This window comes from Cyrtonyx montezumae, unplaced genomic scaffold (assembly GCF_038088225.1).
Source record: "Cyrtonyx montezumae isolate F1298 unplaced genomic scaffold, pur_monq_1.0 scaffold_31, whole genome shotgun sequence".
NCBI lineage: Eukaryota > Metazoa > Chordata > Aves > Galliformes > Odontophoridae > Cyrtonyx > Cyrtonyx montezumae.
Window position 1 is genome coordinate 2,168,134 of NW_027072036.1, and position 17,912 is coordinate 2,186,045.

At 55.9% G+C, this 17,912-nt stretch overlaps 2 protein-coding genes across 5 annotated transcripts; both read left to right on the forward strand.

The window, feature by feature from the left end:
* The first annotated feature begins 3,021 nt into the window (after positions 1–3,021).
* ZDHHC18 (zinc finger DHHC-type palmitoyltransferase 18) lies at positions 3,022–13,669 on the forward strand. Of its 4 annotated transcripts, none has more exons than XR_010622662.1 (10): positions 3,022–3,266; positions 3,914–4,074; positions 5,944–6,093; positions 7,319–7,456; positions 7,908–7,956; positions 8,411–8,513; positions 9,908–10,017; positions 10,648–10,747; positions 12,811–12,903; positions 13,328–13,669. XR_010622662.1 is itself a non-coding variant. In XM_065744446.1 (9 exons), the coding sequence occupies exons 1-9, from the start codon at positions 3,022–3,024 to the stop codon at positions 12,850–12,852; spliced, it is 1,098 nt and encodes a 365-aa protein (XP_065600518.1). In that variant the 3' UTR covers positions 12,853–13,150. The 4 variants fall into 4 exon arrangements, 2 of the variants coding, with proteins under 2 accessions (XP_065600518.1, XP_065600520.1); XR_010622661.1 differs by lacking the exon at positions 13,328–13,669 and adding an exon at positions 12,976–13,150; XM_065744446.1 differs by lacking the exon at positions 13,328–13,669 and having other exon boundaries at positions 12,811–13,150.
* A 2,062-nt stretch (positions 13,670–15,731) lies between these two features.
* On the forward strand, positions 15,732–17,217 carry SFN (stratifin). Its single transcript, XM_065744450.1, is given in 2 exon segments — positions 15,732–15,920; positions 15,923–17,217. Coding segments are annotated over 2 exon segments (963 nt in total). The 3' UTR covers positions 16,697–17,217.
* The last annotated feature ends 695 nt before the right edge of the window (positions 17,218–17,912 follow it).

Genomic DNA, 17,912 nt, shown 5'->3' on the forward strand with positions numbered 1-17,912 from the left:
AGTGCACACAGTGATTGATGCACTCTCCTGAGGGAGTTATTAGGAAATTATTGGGGCTGATGGTTTTTTCCAATGGCTGTTGCTCTGGAAAGGCTGTGGCTGTGCTGGAGTTAGAAAGGGGAAACAACCACTGGTTGCAGACAGAGATGAAAGAAAGAGGTGGTTTGCCCAAAGATTCAGACATCTTTCCAGTGGAAAAAGCATTCAGACAGGTGAAAATCTCTTCTGGAGTAGTATGTAATAGGTACCTCTACAGGCTCATGTATCTGTGAAATAAAGGGAATCACGAATCATTTCCCAGAATAAATATCTTCTCATTTCATGCATTATATTTATTCACTGCTCCTAATTTTATTTTTATACAATACAAAGTTCCCCCTTTTTATAGTGTGATTCCTTTAATGGCATTAAAAGCATCATAGTTGCATATGCAGCTTCAACCTATACAGATAGAGTTTGGGTGGTATAAAACTTTTTTTTTTTTTTCAGAGAGGGATTGTGCCAGTGATTTCTAAAGCTTACTGTAGTCCATGTCATGGTGATTACAGCTATCACAGGACTTCACTTCCCACCACTGAGGTGAGTGACAAATGGTGTTGAAAGTGGGGCATGCATGTCCTGCATCTCAGAACAGCACTGTGGGCTTCCAGCCATCTGTTGGGTGTAATTCTTAAGTCACTGGCCAGCTCCCTTTGGCATCCTCTGCTGCTTGGCATGGACTAGTGGAGGCACAGTGTGCAGCTGAGGGCTAGGAACACAGCAGGGGTTAAGTGAGACTGACAAAGCATAGTCCTAAACCAGCTGGGGGAATTGGAAGTCATCCATTTTTTCTCTCTCTTTCAGGATTTGTTGCAAAATGTGGAAATGAAAGGAGGACAGTCTAGAGGTACCACTGATCACAGATAACCTTTGTATCGTGTGTGTTTGCCTGGTAAGTTTGCATTTCAGATCACATGTGGATAAACACAGCTCGCAGCCCAAACAGGTGGCTGGCCTGTGAGAAAGGGCTCGTGGCAGCTTGGGAGCTCACATACTGGGGGCTCCACTCACTTCTGCACATAGGAAGAAGAGACTCAGTTGTGAGCAACTGCTCTGCAGCTGTAACCTGGTCTCCTTGTTTCCTATAAATGATGCTTTATTGTCTCCTGCTGTCATATACATGGCACTGAGGGGTGGTGCAGGCACACTGCTGGCCAGCTGCCCCTGCTGAGGTGAGTGCCTCTCTATTAAACTGATGGATATCGATTTGCCTCCATGTATGTTCTTTGGGACTGATTTTGGGACTGATAAACCTTAAGCAGAAGCACTGGCCAGGTTTGTGATGACTTAAATTAAGGCTCAGCTCGTTAGCTGGTGCCACCTGCAGCAAGGTGAGGTTGGGATCAACACTGAAAGAGTCACAGCCACTTCTGCTGCCACTTCTCCTTGGGGCAGGCTGCTTTAGTACATTAACTCATTGCTTTCTGTCAACAGTACTTGAGAGAGCTGAAAGCCAAAGGAGAGACAAATATTTTATCAACTTAGCAGGTAGGTGTGTTCTGTGGTGGGTGTCACAGTAACAGCTAAAAACATATTGTAAGGAGCTTAACTGGCAACAGCCCACCACAAAGAAACGGTGTGACTGCTCGAGGCTTTGGCTCCCTTTGTGGAAAATGACCTCCTGGGTTCTGGGGTTCTTTGGGAGAACCCAGCTTGGAGGTTCACTTTGTGGCGAAGCCTGTTTTGGTCTTAGTAAACGAAGATACATTTTTCCTAATGTAAAGGAGGAGAGCAGTTGCAAAACTGTCAGGGGTGTGTGCATACATATTTATCAACAAAAAAGAGGAGAATATGAGCTGAGTAATCACAGAAAAATTAACAGCACTGATCCAAAAAGCTGTTCCTTGATTCCTTCTATTTTTTATGCAGTTACCTTAAGTTATCTGCATTTCAGCTAACATTTGAGGAGTGCAATGCGAACCTGAAGAGCTATTTCTTTGCTTTTGGAACAGCTAAAAAGGTGCTTCAGCATGAAGGAATATTTCTTGTCCTTCTGCTACGCTCTGCTCATGTGCTGTAATACAGAACTTCCTTAAAGCAGTGATGGAGTGCACATGGTACATCTAGCTGAAGAGTTGGATCGTCTCTGCCATGGTGCTGGCAGCTGTGTGCTCAGGTCAGAGCCAGAAGTCTGGCTGCCTCTTCCTCAGCAGTAGACTGGTACCCATGGGGTTGGTTGTCCCCCAACATCTTGCTTTTCTGGGGTTGTGTGTTGGAAGGGACCTCCAGAGATCTTCAGGTCCAACCCCCTGCGTAACATCATCTCCCCAGCCCAGGTTGCACAGCTGTGTCCCCGTGGGTCCTGAATGTCTCCCGAGAAGGAGGTCCACCACCTCTGTGTGCAGCTCCAGTGCTGCATCACTGCACTGTGAAGAAGTTCCCACAGCATTTGTGCAGAGCTTCCTATGCTTCAGTTTGTGGACGTTTCCCTTCGATCCTATTGCCACAAGTAAAAAATTTCCTCCTAAAATCAATGACTCCAAATTCTCTGCTTAATGTTTTCCTTTTAACTCCCAGCATTTTGAAGTCTTCCAACTGAGAAATGAACGTGTTAGCGAAAAGAAGTCAGGGCTTTAGGCTTCGAGTAGTGACTGCTACTGATTCCTTCTCATTTTGAGAAACATTTTGATATAAAATGCTAACAGCTTGTTCTAATTAAGCACTGAAAGCGAGACACTACCTTTCTATCCCTTGATCTTCATATAGCTAAAATACTTGCGTGCTTTTGAAGTGCTTTGAATACTAAGAGCCCGCACTGAAAACGTGAGCAGCAACCTTATTTCATGCACGGATCCCAGGAGGAAGCTCGAGGGGGGGTGGGGGGAAGGGGGATTGCGCACTCACACGAGGCCGGGCCGAGCCGGCGCGCTCCCGCTCCCCGCGCGGGCACGCCCCCTGTCCCGCAGTCCCGGCGCGGCCGGCAGGGGGCGCTGCGGGGGCGGGGCGGGGCGGGGCCGGGCGCTGCGGGCTGCGGGCGGCGCCATGAAGGACTGCGAGTACCGGCAGATCCCGCCCGGTGCCGCCGCTCCGGGCCCCGCCGCTTCCCCGCCGCCCCCCGCACCGGAGCGTCCCGGCGAGACCCCGCGGCCCCGTCGGAAATGGGAGGTGTTCCCGGGCCGCAACCGCTTCTACTGCGGCGGCCGCCTGATGCTGGCGGGGCACAGCGGCGTCTTCGCTCTCACGCTCGGCCTCATCCTGGCCACCAGCGGGCTCTTCTTCGCCTTCGAGTGAGTCCGCGCGGTGCCCGGTGCTGTCCCGTCGGGTCCCGGTGCCGCGGGGCGGTGCAGCGCTGCGCGACGTCCCTCGGCTGGTGGGACCCGGAGGAGGAGGGAGTGCCGCCGGGAGAGGAGCGGGGCGGTGCGGATGCTCGGGGGATGCTCGGTGCCGGACAGCCGAGCTCGGAGCGGAGCCGTCCCGAAGCGCCGTGCGGAGGGGCCGGGGCCGCAGCTGCTGTCCGGGCATCGTCCTTGTGCTGTGCGGAGCTCCCTTCCCTCTCTGCTTCGGACGGAGCTCACGCCCGGTTTGATCCCTGCTTAACCCGGGCTGTGCAGGGCTGGGGTCGGGCACGGTGACCGCCGTGGGTCCCTCCCAAGTGGGGGTACCCCGATTCTGCCGTTGGGGTTGCGCAGAGGATCTCCTGGTGCTGCCTTAGTGCTGGAGCACTGTCTGCCCCACGCAGCCTCGGTGCTGCAGGATCTGTGCTGCAGGACGTGCTCTGTGCTGGCTCCCGCTGTGTCAGAGGTCTCTACGAAAAGCAGCAGTGCTTCAGCCCACCCCCCTGGGGTAATTCGTAGTGTGCTGTGTAATAAATGATAGCTGGTTCTGAAGGGATGGTTGCTAACAATGCATGCGTATGGGTTTTATCTTTTCACAGCTGCCCCTTCCTTGCCCGGCACCTGACCCTGGCCATCCCCATCATCGCAGCTGTCCTCTTCTTCTTTGTCATCAGCTGCCTCCTCCAGACGAGCTGCAGAGACCCTGGGATCCTGCCCAGAGCCACCCCCAGCGAGGCTGCGGACCTGGAGAAGCGCATCGGTGAGGCAGCTGGGCTCTGTGGAAGCAGAGGTTTCCTTCCTCATCCCATTCCTTTCCCAGGCAAAGCCCTGTACCTGTAACTGGTCCTCAGGACAGCAGCAGATCGAGCTGCAGCTCTGTACAGAGCTGAGGTGAAGGAGAGCTCAGCATCCCGTACTGCAGCTGGGGGTGCACAAAGTCCCCATTCAGAGTCACACTGCCACGCTTGTGGAGGCAGACAGGCAGAGTGTTCATCATCTGCTGTAGTTTAGATCTGTGGCCGGGATTTCTGGGGTTCTGATTTCCTGCTGAGGATACAGGCATCAGTTTATGTTCCCTCTCTTGGATGAGCCAGTTCTTTGCTACCTGAGTTCCTCCCCTCTGCCTTTCTATGACGTGGCTGTAGTGCAGGGACAGAAATCTGATGAGGATTAACCAAGCAGCATTTAGAAAGCTGCCTAAAGAAGAGGCATGCTTGGAAGATAAAAAGCTTCCCAAGATGATGTGCTTATCCCCACATCATCTGGGATTGGGGGGGGAGAACTGGACAGACAGAATCTCCTGAGTAGGATTCAAGGAATTGTTTCTAAAAACCGAGCGGGAATGAGATCCTCTTTTCTGTTTTCATGGGACAGCTGCAGTTGAACTAAAAAACGTGCTGAAATGGAAATAGTTTCTGCATGGAGGATGGTCCCTCAGCCATTTTATCCCAGTGTGAGTGAGGGTGGTCTGTGCTGATGGATCTCTCACTGCCCTCCCTCCCACTGGTGTTGGGGTTACCCTGGAGCAGGAGTTTTCCTGGGATGGGCACTGACCTCCACTCCTTGCCCCGAGCAGCAGCATGAAGGCAGAGGGGCTGTGAAGCAGATCAGAGAGCAGGATGGACCTGGAGGTGGGGGGGGTGGAATCCAGACTTAGGGTGGAGTAAAGGCACGGTGGATTTGTGACCTGGAAGCACTCATCCAGGAGTGTAGCAGGGAATGACCAATGCTGGGATGCTTGGGAATGCTGATACGAGAGGGAACAGATCCCTTAATCCATGCTCATAACTCCAAGTGGGAGCATCCCTCCTGGAGGCTTTAGTGGTTTTCAGAGCTGCCCATGGTAAACCTCTGCTGAAGCATCCTGCATATAGTGAGGGCTGAGCCCTGTGAGGAGGAAGAGGCTCTGTGATGGGCTCAGCCTGCAGCTCTTTGCTTTTCAGTGTGACAGTGCCGTCATCCACTGTGCTGTGGTGCATCCAGGGTCTGCGTGAGCATCAGTAAGAAGTGCTGTAGCAAAGCTGACATGAGGTGTTTCCCATCTGCCCCACTGAAGGCAGTAATTCTGTGCGTGACTAAAAAACTGGTTTGAAAATCTTCTCAGAGCAGTTATCTGTGCTTCTATTTATAAGTGCTGAAAGCAGTAATCTGGCTGCAGATGCTGCCTGCTGCACCAGCTGTTGCTAGTAATATAATCCATTTATTTTCCTCTTACCTTGCTCTGTTACAACTCTTTTTTTCAAAGCCTTCCCCGGGGTGGGAAAGGTGCTGAAAAGAGTGGCTGAGACAAATGAATAACCCAGAATTGCAGACGTGGCACAGAGGTTTTCCAGCTCCCACTTTTGCTGAGCAGATACCAGTTTCTATCTGCCAGCTCCACGTGCAGAATACACAGGTGAATCACGCAGCATCTCTACAGATCCTCAGTTTCATCCATGAGGATAAGGAACCCTCCTGTGCTACTGATGTCCTCGTGTCAACGAAATGTGCCTGGAGCACCTGAGACATGCACGCTGTGATGGGGATGTGCCTCCTTGTGGCACATTGGGATGACACAGAGCCTCAGCCAGGTCCTGGCGTGGTGGGGTGTCACCTGCACTGCTCTGACTGTTCCCCCCCTCCCCTGCAGATGCCATGGGGACCTCCACATACCGCCTGCCAGCCCGCACCATGGAAGTGGTCATCAACAAGTACGTGGTGAAGCTCAAGTACTGCTACACCTGCAAAATGTTCCGTCCCCCGCGGACCTCTCACTGCAGCGTCTGTGACAACTGTGTTGGTGAGTCCTGAAAGCAGCAGTGCTTGTCCCGTGGGGGCGTGGGGGGTGGCTTGTGTTCCTGAGCAGTCTGCTTTTGCTGTTCAAAAAGGGTTAGGTAGTGAGATAGTGAGAGGTCTGTCCTCTTCCCATTTAGAGAGAAGTGGTTCGGGTTGAGGGCGCGGTGCTCTGTGTCTCCTTCCCTTGCTTTGGAGGGGAATGTCCAGTGATGTGTGGTGAAGGGCACCAAGCATAAGGTTTGCAGTGTGCTCCAGGCTGTCTCTGGCCTTTGGGTGGTGCAGACACCACTGCAGGTTCTGCTGTAGCTCATCTAGGCACTTACCCTGTGCCCTTTAGCCCTGGTGGGGAAGGAGGGAAGGAAGACAATAAAAGCCCCTGCGGGCTCCACTGAGCCAGGCCCCATGCAAGGGGCAGTGTGAGCAGGCAGGGGGGTGGCATGGGGCTTGGTGGTACAAGCAGAGCCTTTGCTCCTTGAGTGACACTCCAGGTTGTCCCCCATGCTGCCCTGGAGCTGTGCATTGTGCTGTGCATGGAGCAGCAGGACCTTGGGAGCTGCTGAGTGCTTCATGTCTGGGGATAGCTGTGGGTGGCCAGGGCTCCTCCTTGTGCTGGGTCTGCTGCCTGGAAAGCAGCCTCGGGCAGGGCAGCGTTTGGAGAGGAGCAGTCTGGGAGAGCAGGCATGCACTGAGTCTGCGTCAGTTTTGTCTTGGTGGCCCCCACAGCAGGATTACAGCAGTGCTTCAGTCTGCAGTACAGCCCTTTCATTAGAAGATGGGAGTGTTTCCAGACATACTGCACCTGCCCTGGGTCCCCAGGCGTTTTATGGAGTTGTAGAGCCAAATTTTCATAACTTTGTATGTTATTTTCTGCAAGGGGATCAGACACACAGAGGGAGAGCAGCAGTGCCGTGTGTACACACCCAGTGCTGCTGGGTACTGGAGAAACTGCCACGCTTTGCCTGCTTTCTTTCAGTTTTAGAAGATGTTCCCAGTCACAATGCTCACAGGCCTGTAGGGCTTAGTGATAGGAAAGGTTTGGCTTTAAATGATGTGGAAAAAGGGGCGTATGAGCAGGCTGCAGGGCTTGCTTCAAACTTCCCAGTAACGTGGCTCTGTAGAGAGCTTCTGGGCTCGGCACAGTGGGTGCAAACTCAGTTCTCAGCTGATTGTCAGCGGCTCAGCAGCGAGTGGAGGGCAGCAGCAGCCCTCACTGTGTTCCTCTGTTTCAGAGAGGTTTGATCACCACTGCCCCTGGGTGGGGAACTGCGTGGGGAAGCGTAACTACCGCTACTTCTACGCCTTCATCCTTTCCCTCTCCTTCCTCACGGCCTTCATCTTCGCGTGCGTCGTCACCCACCTCACTCTGCGTAAGTACAGCAGCAGCAGCAGCGTGCCTTGCCCCAGGTGATGAGGAGCTCGGGGCCCTGGGGCAGCACGAGGTTGCCACGTGGGTTTAAACCAGGCTTCCCAGTGTAGGTATCCCAAATAAACAGGGATGCACGTTGCAGGGAAGCCCAGACTCACCCCGCTCCTCTCTGCAGAGATCCCTTAAGAGCTGGTGACAGTTATTCCCTCCTGAGCCCAAGCGTGTGGGCTTTGGGTGCATCTCCTCAAGAGGTGACTTCTCTGTCAGCTCTGAATCTCCCAGACCTGCACTTGCTCGCTGATATCTGCGCACTCACAGCCTGCAGGTGTTTTTGGGCAGCCACACAGATCCCTCTGGCCTGCAGGGGGTGGCTGTGTGCCGGGGAGTGAAGCATTGCCTGGAGGTGTGAGGCTGCTGATGGAGCGTGGCTCCTTGTCCCATTTGCTTTCCAGGCTCTCAGAGAGACGGATTCCTCACCACTCTGAAGTCAACACCTGCAAGATATCCTTTTGGTGCCAACAACTGCTTGGATTACTGAGCACTGGTGCAGCAGCAGTTAACTGTGTAACACGGATGGGAAGTTGGCTTTTTTAGGGGTGCCCTGATGTACTTTCCACAGTTTAATTCAGTCCCCAGGTGCCAGACTGGGGCAGACAGATGTCAGACACTCGCAGACTGACAGCACCACCAGTTTGGTGACATCCCTGCTCCCACTTCCAGTTCATTACCAGGGACTAAGGTTGGGTAGAAAACTCGATTCTCAGCTTGCAAGGTTATATGGGAAGGGGAACACCTGGAGGAAGTTGTGCATTGGTGGATGCCCTCAGAATGGCATGGGGGTGGGGAGGTAGCTGGGGTCCTCTCATGGCCCAGTTGCTGTGATCTATACTGTGAGGACCTCCCCAAAACTTGTGTCTCCTTGCGGGATGACTTTGTTCCTTGACTTCTGTTTCACTGTGCTGGAGCTGGTGATTTGTTTCTTCTCAGTCTGGTCTATTTTGGGCCTCTCAGGTTTTCACACTTACTTAGTTGCCTCAAACCTGACCACGAACGAAGATGTGAGTACCTGAACCCTCATCCTTTCACCCTAAAAGCTGCCAGGGTGCTGCCAGCCCTGGTGCTCTCTCAGCAGTGGTGAGGCTCCCCGGGACCCCCTGGCTGTGGGGCAGGATTTGGGTGAGGCACTCTTACCATAATCCACTGCAAAGGAAACAGCTGTGCTCCCAGTTTGGAGAGCTGAGCAGGAGAGCAACAGCACGCAGCAGCAAGGTGGGAGGACAGCACTGGTGTCAGGCTGAAATGTCAGAAGGGTCACACATGTGGGGTTTTTTTTTTTCCATTCTGTATGTGGCTTTGCTTAAGATGAGGAGTTCTGAGGTTAAAAAAGGAAAGCTGGCCCCTGAGATTTGGGTGCTGGCTTGGGACGTGGGTGATCTTAATTCAGCATCCTGTCTAACCACAAGTTTCCTCCGAGACCCTGGGCAAGTCCCTTTGTCTCTATTAGTTCCTCATGTCTAATAAGCAGAAAAATACACAGATGTCTTCTGAGGAGGTGTACCTTAAAGGCTGGGGTGGTGCAGGCTCAAAGAGCCAAGTGAGTGCCCTGAGAAGGGCAGATTGTATGGAAAAGCAGGATCTGTCTGATCCTCAGAAGGAATCAGAATTCCCCCTTCTGACCAGAAGTACCTGTAATCCTTGCTGCCAGCTTCCAGCACTGCATCCCATCGGGTTTGCATTCCTTTTATTTTTTCCTCCTCCCTTTTCTGTCAGCTGAGAGTGGTTGGTGGGGCTGCACCAGGCTGTCACACCCCAGTCCTGCCAGCACTGAGCCCCCAAAGCACATGGCTCCTCCAGCTGCACTGCCCACGTCCCTGGCACGTGCTGCAAGTGGGGAGGGAAAACAAAAGCAGAAAGAGGAAGTAAGGTGGTAAATGGTTCGCTGCAACCAGGGGCCCGAGGCCGGGTGTAGCATCTGCCCACGTGTGCCTACATTGGATGTGCCCTGAGTTTCAAAATCAGAGTCCATGTGACAGCTGCTCAGGGTGGGGACAGATGAGATTGTTTCCTGCTGTTGCAGAACAGCCTGGGAGTCCCCTTGCTGTTTGTTTAACCTCTGGAGCATGAGGGACTGTTAATCGGAGCGCTGCTCTGCAGAGCTTTCAGCCTAGCAGAAAATGGGGAGGGGGTCAGGGTCAGGCAGTGGCACTGATGGTGCACAGCATGATGAGGGGCACAGCTCTGGAGCCTCTGGCTGCAAGGCTGAGCTGGGGCAGAGGCAGGAGCAGCACACTGCCTTCGTGCTGCCATGCTGCTCATCACATGGAGGGTGGGGGTTTTCAGCAAGCCCAACTTTACACCTCCTGAGCGAGGACTTGAACCAAGCCCACCATCACATCATTGTCTACCATCACCTCTTTCCTACCTTAATCTGCATCATCTCTTTTCCTTTCAGATCAAAGGGTCCTGGTCAAATAAGAGGGGCTCAGAATTTGCCAATCCTTACAGCCATAAAAGTATCCTCACAAACTGCTGTGCAGTGCTGTGTGGACCATTCCACCCCAGGTGAGAGCGTTTTGCCTCCACTGCTCCCAGAGTTCAGACGACCTGAAATGCATGGCAGCATCCCACCAAATTCTCCAGAGCCTGTGTTGGTGTTGGGCCTGAGGCAGGGGACCTGCAAGCAGCTTCCTTCACTGCTCTGTCACCAGAGGGTGCACTGGGACAAAGTCAGGCTGCATGCAGTGCTGCTCTGCCTTCTGTGCTCTGCTCCCTCACTGCATTACCCACTGCTCTTCCATTGTCCTGGGGTGCTGAAATGCCAGCTCTGCCATTCAACAGAGGTAGATGTGGCCTCAGGGAGCTGAGCTGTGTGCTGCAAGGCTGCAGGAGAGCAGCGTTTCACCCCAAGTCTTTCCACGTTCATCTTGTTTTCCTGTTGTTCCCCAAACCTTTCACTGTGGGCCGTGTGCTGGGCAGGGAGCTGTGGGCCATCAGCTCCATCTTCACAACAGAGCTGTCTGCATGTCAGGAGGGCTCTGGTTTTGTGGACAGCATTGTTTTACAGCTCAGGTCAGCTGAGGGTCTGCAGAAACCATTGCTGAAAACTGCTTGACTGAGCAGCTGTGTGTCCTGTCCCCGTGTCCTGCATCCTAACCCCTCTCCCCTTACATCTTCTCCCCTTTTGTTTTCCAGTTTGATAGACAGGAGAGGGTTCATCCAGCCAGATGTGGGGACCCCAGCCAGTCCGAAGAGCGAAATCCCTTCCTTTGGAGCCAAACCTGACACCAGCATGGTAGGAGGCGTGCCGTAGCAGTGCTGGGATGTAGCCCAGTGCCCGCCACGCCTGCACCTAACTCCAGCAGTACCTTCCCTTCTCACCATCTCCCCGGCCACAGGCGGGACAGCCTTGTGATGCAGAGCTGCCAAAGACTCGGTTGAGCCATACGTTGCCTTTATTTTCATTGTTGTTGTTTTGGCTTTTTTTTATTATTATTATTATTTATTTATTATTTTTGTTTCTTCGTTTCACTGTGATGTGGCCTGCCTGGACTTCTGACTGATGCAGGACCCTGGGGCAGGCTGATGCCAGGAAGTGGGGATCCCTCCCGCACCTGGGAAGCAAAACATGTTTGGGGCTGAGGATGGGGTGTGGGGCTGGTGGAGGGATCCTGCTTGGAGCTGTGCTGCTGAGCTTTGTCTGCTGGGTTGGTGCAGGTGGAAGCTCCCTGGTGCCCCCGCTGTCTCCATGAATGCTTCTTGCTCCTCCGTGCTGATGCAGAGGGGTTGTTGTGTGTCTTAGTGGACAGGTATTCAGTTTGGCCCACTGACAGAGCGGCTTCTCTTTTCCAGCAGCTGCTGTGCTTTGCTAAGTTGTGACTGTGCAGCTGTGGGAGCTGGCTGGGTGTCCCAGCTGCCCTGTGTTCTGGCCCCTCACTGGGCAGGCTGGGGAGATCTTGGTGTGTTGGCTCTGGCAGTAAGACAGAGCTTTGCAGCGAGGGCACGAGTTAGGAAGACCCTCATAGTGAGGAAGAAGAAACACATGCACCATCCCGCAGCTGTCCTTGTGAGAAGCTCCAGCTGTGAGATTTGGGACCCCTAACTTGCCAGGGAAGCCTGGCTGTGTCCGACCTGTAGGAAAATGGAAGGCTGCAGGAAAGCGGTGACTTCCCAAGGGCTGTCCCTGCCCCGTGTGGTTACACAGAGGGAGCAGCAGGCAGGTTCTGATCTCTGACAGCCTCACATCATGCTCTTGCTTTGGATTTTGGGCCAGCAGAAAACTCAGGGTGATCCCTGTGTGCCTTGGTGCATCGTTCCCAGCCCATGGAGACGTGGGTGAGCTGGGCTGGACTTGCAGCTCTGCAGGTTGCTGACATGAGCAGTAGAGGAAGAATCACAGGCCTTGTTAGCAATACTTGAATAGTGTTACTAAAAGCTGCTGGATAATTTTGCACAATTTGTAGATTTTTTTCTATGTAATGTTTTTATATTCAACCTAGATAGTGTTGTGCATGTTAGCACCAGGACAGAGGCTCGCAGGGCTTTGTGTCAAGCTGCCTGCTTGGGTTTCCTGGGGGTTGCAAGCACAGGTTTCAGCCCGACCCTGCAGAGTTAGCCAGGGCCATGCTGTATGCAGCAGGTGACTGAGCCAGCCCACGTGGGGGCTGCCACCTTGCCATGGCCACCAGCTCGCCTTCCCCTCTGCAAAGAGCCCAGGGACCCAGGTGAGAGTGTGGCAGCTGCTCCATTTCTGCTGCATCCCAGCAGATGGCCCTCGCTGAGCGCTGTGGGAGCAGTGTGGCTCCGTGCCATCCCATGGGCTGGGTGCTTCAGCCTAGAAGCCTAAAAGCCACCTTGGCATCCAGAGATGCTGTGCCCCTATGGCCCCACAGCTGTCCCAGGGGCTCATCCCTGCCAGCAGGGGCTGAGCAGGAGAGCCTGGGGCCGGGAGAGCGGTGTGTGGGGCATCAGTGGGGCCCGGGCTCCTTCCTGTTCTTATTTAAACCGGTTTCCTTGATTACTCATTGTAATAAAATTATATTTTTTAAAGAGTTAATTGCTTGGATTGTTATTTTATTCCTTTAAGACAAAAGAGGATGTTGATGCTGGATGGGGTGTTAGTCACAGGACTGGCCTGGAAGCCCTTGTCTAGGATTTGGGGGGGGGGGGGAAGGGACACAGAGCCAGTTGAAGCTGGTGGGGTTTGCCCCTCGTGTCTCAGGGCAGGGCTGAGTGTCACCTTGCTGCTGCTGCTCCACGTGGAGCCGAGCACTCTTTGGGCCCTGCACTGCATCCATCGCAGCTCTCACACCCCGTGCCCGTCAGCGCTGCGGTGCATAACTCTGGTGTCTTCCCCAGGAGGATGCCTGCCAGGACTTTGCTGTTTCCTGCACAGCCTGACAGGACGTGCCCTCTCCTCATCTGCTGGCCCTGCGTTCTGGGGGCTGGCTGGTAAGAAAGCGCTTCCTTCCCCTCCCCCAGCCCCCCCCATCTGAATGACCCATCTCATCACTGCATGTCCAGCTCTGCCCCTGGAGCCCTCCATCACCCTCTGGCTGTGGCAGTACCTGCATGCTCTCGCCGCCTTCCTGCAGCCTGGCTGAGCTGCTTCCCCCTGCCCTGTGCTGTGAGCTGGAGCTGGGCTGAGTGTCAGCCCGGCCTGGGGACAGCAGCCTGGCGGCGTTTGCAGTGCGGAGGGAACCCCCGTGCGATGCAGGGATGTGTTTGTGGGGAGCCTGGGCCTGGAGCGCATTGTGGTTCCATCCCTCACCTCCATCCCCCCCCCCCCCCCGTGCCTCAGTTTCTCTGTGTGTCACGTAACAGTGGTGCTTCTGTGTTCTCCTTCTCCTCCTTCCCCACTCCTGGGGCTGTGCAGAGTGCTCAGGGCAGCACGGAGCTCCGCGGGCCGGCAGCCCCTCTGCCCCCCCCCCTTGAAGCACCCCAGGGAAGCCAGGACCCCGCAGCCCCCCAGCAGCGACAGCCATCAGCACCGCCTGTGCCTCCGCTCAGCAGCACTGTGCCTTCCCCCTTCCTGCTGGGAGAGAGAGGGGGAGAGCAGCCGTGTGCAAGCCAAAGCCTTTCCAATCCCCCCACCTGCAGCGGGGGCCGAAAAGCCATACAGCATCCCTCCCGAGTGCAATACTGCGTTCCTCCTGCTGCCCCCCCCCACCGTGGGGAAGGACTATGTACTGAGCCAGGGCTCCGAGCACCCAGCCCTCCCTGGGGTGCCAGCAGCGTGTTGCCCACCACATCCCACCCGACCCTGTAGGGGGGTGTGCAGTCAATGCTTGCCCTCCCTACGAGTTCCCACCCCCCCCCCCCCCCTCCCCGGTTCATCGCTATGGGGCTCTGATGGATGGGCCACCCCCCCCTTCTCCCCCCCCCCGTGTGAAGGGCTTTGAGCTCAGTAGGATTCTGCCTTTTACTTTTGTAATGAAATAAAGATTTTCCCATTTCCTGCCTGGCTGCGTGGTGCTGGGCCCCATCCCGCAGCCGTCGCCGCAGCTGTGTGAGTATGGGGGCACCCATGGGTGCTCTGGGGGCGATGGGTGGCTGTGCTCCCCCCAAGCAGGGCACGGAGCCGGGGCTGTTCCCTTCACCCCCCCCCTCAACTCACACTAAAACCGGTAGAGCAGAATATTTCTGCACCTCATTGCCACCGACATTTGGCAGCGTCTCAGCGCTCCTGGCAGCACCCGAGCCCTCCAGCTCCACGCTGTGCCCCGGGGGGGTCCTGCCCTCATGCACAGCCCCCTTTGGGGTCTCTCCCATGCGGGGTGGATGCCATCATTTTAGGGTGAGATGTGGCAGAAGCTCATTCAACTCAAAACCACCGTCTGTGTAATGCTCACGTGGGCTCCGCTTTGGACCCCACAGCCCCCACCGCGTGGCTCTATGGGGACCAGCAGCTCCCAGCCCCGGGGGGGGGACAGGATGGTGGGGATGGGGCTGCTGGCACGGTGCTGGTGAAGCCCTTGGCCCCATCCCTACGTGCTGCCCGCCCGCCGCACCCTGCCCTGTGCCGGCGTGTGGGAACAGGCCGAGAGTGAAACTGCAGCGCAACGCCGAGCGCAGATCCTAATCGGGGCAGCGCTCCTGGGCAGAAGGAAAATAAAAAGGAGAATGAACCCAATATGTATAAAATAAAATCCCAACTCTTCCAGCGTGGTGCACATTGAATGGCACGCGCCCCGGTGGGATGAGCGGGTCAGGGGGAGAGGTGGGGAGGGTTTAATGGGGCTCTGGTGGGGTTTGTGGGTGCGGAGCTGCCCTGGGGTTGGGGGCACGCAACAGTGGTACAGCATTTTTGGGGGAGGGGTTGGGATTGGGTACTTCCAAATGCCGGAGAGATTCCCGCGGAGCTGGCGGTGTGAGGAGCTGGGAATGCCCCGATCCCCGTCCTGGCCCCGATCCCTGTGGCAGCACTGGGGAAACGTGCTGCTCCTCCTGCCTCGATTTCCCCACCGGTGGGAATAAATACCTGCCCTTCAAGCCCTCGCAATTACCGGCAAGTTAATCATCATATAAAAATGACAGTGATAGGACTTTGGGGGAGGAGACCACTTTTACAACCGGGCCCACCCCCGCGCCGTTTATCCAAGGGGGAGTGGGAAGAGGACACCTGGTGCTGCCGCATTCCTGCTTCACCCCAAAATGACGACCCCACTGCTCCCAGCTCAGAGCACTCCTGGCAGATGGGGAAGGGTCCCTCATTGGTCTGGGGTCTCCATTGATTCCAAGTCTCTCATTTATTTGGGCTCTCCCATTGATCTGGGGTCCCCCATTGATTCAGGGACCCCCACCTATCTGGGGACCAAATTGACTCCAAGACTCCCATTTATTTGGGGTTTCCCATTGACCTGGGGACCCCGCTGATTCCAGGTCTCCCATGGGTCTTGCTATCCCACTGATCTAGGCTCTCCCATTGGTTCAGGGTCCCCCATTGATCTGGGGTCTCCATTGATTCCAGCTCTCCCATGGGTTGGGGTATCCCATTGATCCGGGGTCCCACATTGGTTCAGGGTCCCCCACTGACCTGGGCTCCCTCATTGATTCAGAGTGTCCCACTGATGTATGATCTCCCATTGATCTGGAGTTCTCCATGGTCCCCCATCAATCTGGGAGTGTCCCATTGATGCAGGGGGGCTCTCCAAACACCCCAGGATCTCCCTGAGCTCGTCCTCTCCCTCCCGGCACCCACCACCCCACAACCCCAGGCGAGGGCAGGGTGGCTGCCACCTGCTCGCCCCTTCCCCACCACCCCTCTGCCTCCGGGCGCAATGACTCACAGCAATTTGCCTTTTAAGGGCGGGCTCAGTGGGGAGGAAGCAGAGGAGGAGGAGGAGGCCGCTCCTTCAGCCTCGCTGGCTCCTCCTGCTCTCGCTCGGGGCTCCGTCGCTCAGCCAAAAGCGAATCGGGGCTGCCAAGCTCAGCAGAGGCTCCGACGGCTCCCGGCCCCGCTCCTCACCCCGACGTCTCATCCCGCTCACGTCCGCCCGCAGCCATGGCAAGAAACCACCAAGTGCAGAAGGCCAAGCTGGCCGAGCAGGCCGAGCGCTACGAGGACATGGCGGACTTCATGAAGGCGGTGGTGGAGCACGGCGACGAGCTGTCCAACGAGGAGCGCAACCTCCTCTCCGTCGCCTACAAGAACGTGGTGGGCTGCCAGCGCTCGGCGTGGAGGGTCATCTCCAGCATCGAGCACAAAACCGAGGAGGGCGACGACAAGGCGCAGCTGGTGAACGAGTACCGGGAGAAGGTGGAAGACGAACTGAAGGGCGTCTGCAACGTGGTGCTGGGCTTGCTGGAGAAGCACCTCATCAAAAAGGCCAGCGACTCCGAGAGCAAGGTGTTCTACCTGAAGATGAAGGGAGACTACTTCCGATACCTGGCCGAGGTGGCCGCCGGCAACGACCGCAAGGAGACGATCGACAGCGCCCAGAAGGCGTACCAAGAGGCCATGGACATCAGCAAAAAGGAGATGCAGCCCACGAACCCCATCCGCCTGGGGCTGGCCCTCAACTTCTCCGTCTTCCACTACGAGATCGCCAACGCCCCCGAGCAGGCCATCTCTCTGGCCAAGACCACCTTCGACGAAGCCATGGGGGACCTGCACACGCTCAGCGAAGACTCCTACAAGGACAGCACCCTCATCATGCAGCTGCTCAGGGACAACCTGACGCTATGGACAGCCGAGTGCGCGGGCGAAGACGGCGGCGAGGCTGGCGAAGAGCCCAAGAACTGAACGGCCCCCACGCAGCTGGGGACCGGCCCCCGCCTCCTTCCTCCTCCCCTCCCTCCCAGACTCTCCCCCAGCCCCCCCCCCCCCCCATCCCTTTCCCAAAACCCCTTGGTGTCTTTTCCAATTTATTTTTTTGTTGGTTTTTTTTTTTTTTTGGAGGGGGTGGGGAAGGCATTTTGTTCACCACCCCTCGCCCTCCTCCCCTTCAGTTCTGGGAGTGGGGTCCATGTGTTTGCCCTATGGCAGGGGCCCCCCTTTCCCTCACCCTCATGCTCTTGTCATTCTCCTCCCCCTCCTCCCCTCCTTAACATTTTGGTTGGGGGATACCCCAGCGTGGTTTAGGGGGGCCCTAACCCACTATACTGGGGGGCTGGAACCACGCCACTGGTCCCTTGGGGCATTGGGAGGAGGTGATGGGACGGGATGGGGAAAAGAGGGAGGGAGGGTCTGATGTGCCCCCCACCCAGCTGGAGGATCGTGAATTGCTGAAGCCTCTGTGTGGCTCCAATAAACCATCTCGTGCACGCCTGCCTCTGTGGTCGCCTCGTCTCTCCTCCCGTGCACATGCCCAGGCAGCTCCTGCAGATCCCTGCTGCATGCCATGCCATGCCGGGGAGCACTCAGGGCTCCCAAAGCACAGGTCTGGCTGCCTGCAGCCCCTCCCAGCCCCGCCATGGGGTGTGGGGGTACTCAGCGAGCCCCGGACCTCAGGGACAGATCCCAAAAAAGGCTTTCCAGGTGGGCTTTCCATAGGCAGAGGGTGTCCCAGGTCTCTAGCCCTGAAGTTGTGTGTCCCCATTCCCATGATGTCTTCATCCCTGCGGTGTTCCCATTCTTGTAGTGTCCTCACCCCCATGGTGTCCCCACGGTGTCTTCATCCCCATGCTGTCTCCATCCCCATGGTGTTCCCATTCCCACGGTGTCCTCATCCCCACGGTGTTCCCATCCCCATGGTGTCCTCATCTCCATGGTGTCCCTGTACCCATAGAGTTTCCGTCCCCATGGTGTCCCCATTCTATAGTGTCCCCATCCTCAAGGTGTTCCCACCCTCATGAAGTTCCCATCCCTATGGGGTCCTGATGGTGTCCCCACCTTCATGGTGTTCCCATCCCCATGATGTCCCCACCCAAACCATACAACCCACAGTGTCTAAAACCCCATCACTGGGGCTCTGTGCAGACAGAGGATGTTTTAAAACACTGACAAGGAGCTGTGACCG